This window comes from Rosa rugosa, chromosome 5 (genome assembly GCF_958449725.1).
Source record: "Rosa rugosa chromosome 5, drRosRugo1.1, whole genome shotgun sequence".
In the NCBI taxonomy this organism is placed as follows: Eukaryota; Viridiplantae; Streptophyta; class Magnoliopsida; order Rosales; family Rosaceae; genus Rosa; species Rosa rugosa.
The window spans coordinates 22,254,686-22,262,828 of NC_084824.1; the positions used below are offsets into that span (position 1 = coordinate 22,254,686).

At 39.7% G+C, this 8,143-nt stretch overlaps 1 protein-coding gene across 1 annotated transcript; it reads left to right on the top strand.

Moving 5' to 3' along the window:
- The first annotated feature begins 2,369 nt into the window (after positions 1-2,369).
- Positions 2,370-6,867, top strand: LOC133709049 (probable linoleate 9S-lipoxygenase 5). The gene is made up of 9 exons (XM_062134653.1): positions 2,370-2,707; positions 3,066-3,367; positions 3,908-4,148; positions 4,339-4,677; positions 4,760-4,845; positions 4,934-5,041; positions 5,136-5,440; positions 5,521-5,784; positions 5,867-6,867. The coding sequence occupies exons 1-9, from the start codon at positions 2,461-2,463 to the stop codon at positions 6,633-6,635; spliced, it is 2,661 nt and encodes an 886-aa protein (XP_061990637.1). The 5' UTR covers positions 2,370-2,460; the 3' UTR covers positions 6,636-6,867.
- Positions 6,868-8,143: the final 1,276 nt, after the last annotated feature.

Consider the following 8,143-nt stretch of genomic DNA (forward strand, 5'->3'; position numbering starts at 1 on the left):
AAGAATTGCCCAACCAGTTGGGCTGGAGAATACAGCGGTCGAAAACGTATCCCCACTATCATCCTCGAAGCAGTTGCATCGTACGACACATGGCTATGGTACGCATTCTTTGGAATGCCCGGGTCATGCAACGACCTCAACGTCCTGACAAAGTCCCCGTTGTTTGACTAGCTTACTGCTGGGAGAGTACCTCAGATCCAATTCCAAGTGAATAATAGAATTCACAATTTAGGCTACTATATCTCACTGACGGTATCTATCCAAGATGGGCGACATTCGTGAAAACAATTCCAAGGCCTACACGACCCAAGGATCTCAAGTTTTCCCAGGCTCAAGAGGGTTACATGAAGGATGTGGAAAGATGTTTTGGTATTTTACAGTCGCAATTTAGTATTGTTAGATGAGCTGCTCGTGGGTGGGATAGAGAAGATCTTCGAATAGCACCAGAGAGTGGTTTTTTATTTTATTTTATTTTTGGAAAATTTTTAAGAACATAAACTTAGACCACTTCGAATTAAGGTGGCCAACTTTTATATAACCCAACATAAGTACATGGGCTTTGAAACCCGACCCACCTTCCATACATGCCGTTATCTCCTCCGTTACGGAGGGTGCCACCTGTCATATTTACAAGGCAATTCGGTCACTTCAAGTTTGATTGAAAAAAAAACTGGTATCTAACACCAGCAATTGCTATGGACACCCAAGACTTCTCTCTACACCCAATTCTCTCTCTCCTCACCATCTTCCTTCAGTACATCCCAGCACGAAATCAAGAATTAGGGTGGCTTTGGGTTTGGCGGTGGCTTCAGGTTTGGTGGTGGCAGTGACTTCCGACTCAGCCTCACAAGCTTTCCCGCAAAACCAAATCAAACCCAAATGACGATTTGGTCATCAATGGCCTCAATTGAACACCACAACCGCTAGTCCCCGTCAAAACCCGTCAAGCACGTCGTCGGAGCACCAAAAGCGCGAGATTTGCCCCAATTTCATATCCGTATCCAAACCCAACTCGTCACCAATCTCGTCCACTCCTCACCCCAAACCCACCCTAACAAGTAACAACCACCATCTCTTACCAATTTTTGTTGTCGAACCAATGGGAAACAGAAACTCCACACTTCTCCACTCCAATATCAAACTGCCGAAATATACCCTCAACCAATCCTGCCATTATTTTTGAACTGCAGCAACTCCATCTACCCTTCAATCCACATAAACCATTCCAACAATCTCACTCATTCAGTCACTCTAATCCAATACACAAAATCGACATCAACCCCCAACCCATATTTTCTAATCAAAATACCAAACCATCACTAACCAATTGGACTAAAAATACAATCCCAATTGGCCTTTGAGCCTGGAAAAGAAATTTCTCCGGTGTCCTCTCGAATATTTGCATAGCCGGCCTCACTGGTGCATATCCTCCGCCTTCAATTGATGCCGGTGACGTGTCCTGAAACCTACTAGAACCTGGCCATGCATTGCCGTCACGGACGCCATATCGCTACGACACCTAACTCGTCTCGATCTCGTCAGGTGGTAGATGGATTTTTGGTTCAAAGAGGTAGATGTTGCCGTCACGGACGCCATATCGCTACGACACCTAACTCATCTCGATCTCGTCAGGAGGTAGATGGATTTTTGGTTCAAAGAGGTAGATGAGTTTTTGGTTCAATCCAATTTTGAAGATGGTTTTTGGTTTGCGTTGGCATAAAAAAGAGAGAGAAAGAGAGAGATGAGATGGGGTTTTTGGTTTGTGTTGGCATCAGAGAGAGAGAGAGAGAGGGAGAGAGAGACGAAAGTACCAAATTACCCCTTAAAAAATAAATAATGACATAAGGGTTAACGGTATTAGTGACAGCATGTACACAAAGTGTATCGGGTTTCAAAGCCCATGTACTTATGTTAGGTTATATAAAAGTTGGCCACCTTAATTCAGATTGACCTTAAGTTATGTACTGTTCTTAAAAAATTTCCTTCATTTTTATAAGACAAGGACCGGTCGTACCATAGAGTAGTTTCGAATAGTTTCAATCGACCAAACAGTGAGGTACCAACTACCATCATGACATCATGCATGTAAATGGAAAATAAATAATACACAAAGCACATGCAAATACACATGTTTTACTTTAAAAACGAAATAGCAGTTGGGGTGGTCAAGATGGAATCTGATCCTTTAATTACCAAGAGATAAAGATAGAAAATTCCATTAGAACACCACTAATAGTTGTCACTTCAAGATATTAATCAAATGGGAAAGGAAAACCCCAGGTCATTTCCAAGTCAAAAATCTATTATTACCTGTAACTATCAAATTAAATAAATAAACAGGAAAAGCCTTTTCTACATAAATATACCGTTCTCATCAGCCACCAAGCTCAGTCTTGAGTCTTAAGGGAGTCTTGAGTCTTTTAAGTCTTGAATTGTTGTATCTTCAGCTGTTGAGTCTTCATGGGTTTCTGCTCAAGTTCCACAGTAGCACGGGATGTGATGGATACAGTTTGTCTGAAGAAGAGCAATGAGAAGCCAAATCAGAAGGTGAGTGAGAGCAAGAAGATAAGAGGAACAGTGGTGTTGATGAAGAAGAACGTGTTGGACTTCAAAGACATGAAGGCATCACTTTTTGATCGAATCCATGAGTTTCTGGGCAAGGGTGTTTCCATGCAGCTCATCAGTGCTACTCAACCTGAGCCTGCAGGTCAAGTTCAGTCAAGCTTTCTCTTTTGAATCAAACTCTGCACATCATACATCATTTTTTCTAACATTAATTCTTCACCAACTGTGTTTTGATCTTGTCGTTTGTATTACAAGTAATCTAGCTAGCTTGATTAATTAGGCTCAAGTGCTTATGCTTTCAGAGTCAAGGTCAATTGCTGACCACAAAATTGATGGTCACCCAATCTCACCAGCTCAAAATCCAATGTTTGTCATTCAAGGACCAATTAAAGTGTTTTTCTTTTTGGAATCCATGTCCACCATTGGATTTCTTTACTCCATGGTGATCACTGTTCTTACAAATTAGGCTGAATCTGACATTTTCTTGTGTTCATGTGCAGAAAATGGGTTGATGTCGAGAGGGAAGATTGGAAAGATAGCTTACTTGGAGAACTGGAGTACAACCCTTACATCCTTAAGCTTGACTGCTGGAGATACTGCTTTCACCGCTTCAATTGACTGGGATGAGTCAATGGGAGTTCCTGGGGCTTTGATGATCAGAAACCATCACCATAGCCAATTTTACCTCAAGAGGATTACATTAGATGATGTTCCTGGACACGGTCGAGTCCATTTTGTCTGCAATTCCTGGGTTTACCCTGCACATCGTTACAATTATAATCGGATATTTTTCTCCAACAAGGTGATTTTCATTTGCAGTTAACATGTATTAGGAGACATATTTTCCACTTGTAAGTCTTTTTTCATTATTTCTTTAATTGTTTTGAATATTAATTAAATCTAGAATCTTGGAGTTATAATAATTTTTTAATATCAGTCGCTAATATAATAAGGAAACAAAAGCCTTTCATAACTTGATCAATTGGTTTTAGCATCATATTTTATCCTCATAGGTGAGAACTTTTTCATGATTTGATGTTATCGGAAGCTTAAAGTTTTTTGATATGGAAAAATCATTCTATTCTCCTTAATCCACTTTTGAATATGGGAGAATTATAATCGATTACTTTCCAGCTGAATTAGCACTAAAGAAAATCCTTTTATTTTGTGTTCATAACGTATGTGTTCGTCTCTGTCTGTGTATATTATTCATAATAGAACAGATATTTTATTCATCATTATAACTTTTAATGGGTGATTATATTTCATAGTTTGAGAATCTTGAAATGCATAATGATATGCAGAAATGACTCCACTAACAGAACCTTTATGTTTGTGTTAGGCCTACCTGCCATCTCAAACACCTGAGCTGTTACTCCCTTACAGGGAAGAAGAGCTGAGTAATCTCCGTGGAAGTGGATCAGGCGAGCTAAAGGAGTGGGACAGAGTCTATGACTATGCTTACTACAATGATTTGGGAAGTCCAGACAAGGGTCCAGAATATGCACGCCCTGTTCTTGGTGGATCACAAGAGTATCCCTATCCAAGAAGAGGAAGAACTGGTCGAAAACCAACTAAAACTGGTCAGGAAACAATTTTAGCACAATTATTTTCTTTTGTGTTTTATTTTTCCTTTTCTGCTCATGTACTTACTACCCTGAAACTCTTATGACATAAAGTATATAGAATATGAACAGAGACTGTTCATGATAGAAGAATTTTGATGGCTTAGAAGCATAACCATTGACCAATTTCTTTATGCCTGTAATACAGACCCCAACTCTGAGAGCAGGCTGTTTCTTCTAAGTCTAGACATCTATGTTCCAAGAGATGAGCGCTTTGGCCACGTGAAGTTTTCAGATTTTCTTGCATATGCCCTAAAATCCCTGGTTCAGATATTGCTCCCAGAGCTTAGATCTCTGTGTGATAAAACTATCGATGAGTTTGACACGTTTGAGGATGTACTTGATCTCTATGAAGGAGGCATCAAGCTACCAAATGGGCCTACACTCAAAAAATTAAGGGATCGTGTCCCTTGGGAGCTTCTCAGGGAACTACTTCGCTCAGATGGCGAGCGATTTCTCAAGTTCCCAATGCCTGATGTGATTAAAGGTATAAGCATACTAGTTTACACAGTTTGTATCCTATATTGTGGAAAAAAATTAAAGAATGAATTTCGATGATAATTTTGCAGAGGATAAATGTGCATGGAGGACGGATGAAGAGTTTGCAAGAGAAATGCTGGCAGGGGTTAACCCTGTTAACATCACTCGCCTTCAAGTAAAATACAAGCTTTAAGTATTTGACTATCATAGAGATACAATTATGTCACAAGTAGTTCAATTATTCACTGAAATTTGATTTGCAGGAATTTCCCCCAACCAGCAAGCTAGACCCTAAAGTATATGGGAATCAGAACAGTTCAATACGAAAAGAACAGATAGAAAAGAACATGAATGGCCTCAGTGTTGAAGAAGTATTTTCTCGTCTCTCAGAAGAACTACCATTATATAATAAAAACCCAATATTTGTTAAATTCATGTGCATAATCATTTCTCCCTTTTATACAGGCAATTAAAAGCAACAGACTTTTCATATTAGATCATCATGATGCATTAATGACATACCTGAGACGAATAAACACAACAACGACAAAGACCTATGCCACCAGAACTTTCCTCTTGCTACAAGAAGATGGGACATTGAAGCCTTTGGCAATTGAGTTAAGCCTTCCACATCCACAAGGGGAGCATCATGGTGCTGTCAGCAAAGTTTTCACTCCAGCAGAAGATGGCATCGAGGCTTCAGTTTGGCAGCTGGCCAAAGCTTACGCTGCTGTAAATGATTCTGGCTATCATCAACTTATCAGCCACTGGTAAGCACTTAAACAGCACTACATTGAAGCATACGGTAGCAGCTTCATCCTAGTTTACATGCTTTAAATTTTATATGCAGGTTAAACACCCATGCTGTAATAGAGCCATTTATAATTGCAACAAATAGACAGTTGAGTGTGCTTCACCCGATACATAAGCTTCTGCAACCACACTTCCGGGACACGATGAACATAAATGCCCTGGCCAGGCAAATCCTAATCAATGCTGGAGGGGTGCTTGAGAAGACAGTCTTCCCAGCTAAATATGCCATGGAAATGTCTGCTGTTATTTATAAAAACTGGGTATTCACCGAGCAAGCACTACCTGCTGACTTGCTCAAGAGGTAAGCCATAAAGCTTTAATTGAACGGAATAGGCTTCAACTATTATTCAATTAAATTTTGTTCTACTTCTGTTTTGTTCCAGGGGAATGGCAATTTCGGACCCAAGCAGCCCTCATGGCCTCAGACTTCTGATAGAAGATTACCCCTTTGCTGTTGATGGGCTGGAAATATGGTCTGCCATTGAAACTTGGGTCACTGAATATTGCACTTTCTACTATCCAACAGATAACGTGGTCGAAAGTGATTCTGAACTCCAGAAATGGTGGGAAGAGCTTCGCAATGAAGGCCATGGTGACAAGAGGGATGAACCATGGTGGCCAGAGATGCAAACTAGAGCCGAACTTATCCAATCATGCACCATAATCATATGGATAGCTTCTGCCCTCCATGCTGCTGTGAATTTTGGGCAGTGGCCTTATGCTGGCTACCTCCCAAATCGCCCAACAATAAGCCGCCGATTCATGCCTGAGCCAGGCACTGCTGAATATGATGAACTTGAGACAAACCCTGATGTGGCCTTCCTGAAAACAATTACATCCCAGCTCCAAACTCTTCTTGGCGTATCTCTGATAGAGATTTTATCACGACATTCAACTGATGAGATTTATCTTGGACAAAGAGATACTCTTGAGTGGACTTCAGATGGTGAGGCACTAGCAGCATTTGATAGATTCGGAAAGAAGCTGATAGAAATTGAGAACAGAATTACAGAAATGAACGAGGATGAGAGATGGAAGAACAGAGTTGGGCCCGTCAAGATGCCTTATACCTTGCTCTATCCCGGCACCTCAGATTACTCTAGAGAGGGTGGACTCACCGGAAAGGGAATTCCCAACAGTGTCTCAATATGAGGTTTTTGATCTATGTACTAGAAGGCTATCATTGAAGCAAATGCTATATTGTGGCGTAAGACTAGAGATTAAGACTACCATATAGGATCATGTAATTCTCGTTTCTTTATTGTGATTTTGTACTTTAGTATTCGTGTAGATTACATTATCTCAGAGATGTCAATTAGTTATGCAGATGTGGATGTAATCAAGAGTGAATTTGAATCCAATGACCAGTTATGCCTCTCTTTTAGTTTCTAATCCAAATCTAGTAATATGGCAAAGATGAGATGCTACAAAATTATTGATAGCATGTTAGCAACTGTGAGAGAAAAACTTGCCCAAGTCACCAGTAAGATTCTGAGATCACTTTATTGGAGCATATGTAGGACTTCCAGTCAACTAATCAAGAAGCTAATTACAATCGTGGGAGCAAGGGGTTTTGGTTATAATGGACTCCAGGTTTTAGGAAAGAATTTCCTAGCTAATTGATAATTAGAAGTTTCAGCGTTTATTAGGGATAAACAGCTTTTTTAAGACTGTAGAATCATTAGAATCATATCAGGTCATTAGTAGCTGCAGATCTGGAGAACTAAAATGTGTTATGCAGATGATCCTACCAAAAGATAGAGAAGAACATAAGTTTTTGTTTCTAGATGTCTTAGAAAGACAAGATTTTTCTGCTAGGAGTAACAGAAATTTACATGTTGCTTGGGCTCTGAAGTGCTAAAATTCTCTTTCATTTGCAATATGCACCACAAATATACTGAAAATCTTATGACATAGTTACCTCATCTAATTCAAAAATTCCTGTGACACTAAACTAGGAAAGTTGTTTCTGATTTCCTCATAGACTGTAAGACCAACTGTACTTTTATTTTGCCTAATAGATATTACTTTTTCGGCAACATATTCAAGTTGACTGTCAAGTCATGGTACTCAGTAAAGTATAGAATGACTAGCATATGTATCATATAATAGTGCATAAAATGAGTGCAGAGAATAATATGATTCAACTGACCACTTATGATGTTGGATTTTTGAGGAGAGGAGTTTCTTGCTCAAAACGCTTGGAGCAGACTCCCCATTTCCCCACCCAAGCACCAATTCACAAACAGCACTCTGCAAATGAGCCCTCCAAAGTCTATAGCCAACCTTTTTGCTCCACCTCATATGTAGCAGTTTTACATGGTTCAGATGATGATTGAGTTCAATTTCTTCTGAATTCCATTTTCTTAGGATTGCAGCCGTTCCAGCCTGAAGTTTTACTAAAAAGGCAGGTTGAGATCTGCTTCCCAAAACCCAGATCTATAATGCATCATTGCATTCTAGAATCTCCAAATGTATCTAACATAACCACCCTCGGAGTTCCTATTCGGTACTCACAACCTGTGTGCTTGGTGTGTCATTCTTTTGTTTTATTTTGTTTTTGGGTGTTGGATTTTTTGGTCTGATTTTATCAGTTATATAGAACCATAGTTATTCAGAGTGTAGGAATGTAAGTATACATCGGCAGCTCGCCTATATGT

Excerpts from the sequence above, each read along its gene's own strand:
- LOC133709049 (XM_062134653.1), top strand. The coding sequence starts at position 2,461 with ATGGGTTTCTGCTCAAGTTCCACAGTAGCACGGGATGTGATGGATACA. Across the intron at positions 4,678-4,759 it reads AATGCCTGATGTGATTAAAG|AGGATAAATGTGCATGGAGG; the intron begins GTATAAGCATAC and ends ATAATTTTGCAG. Across the intron at positions 4,846-4,933 it reads TTAACATCACTCGCCTTCAA|GAATTTCCCCCAACCAGCAA; the intron begins GTAAAATACAAG and ends TTTGATTTGCAG.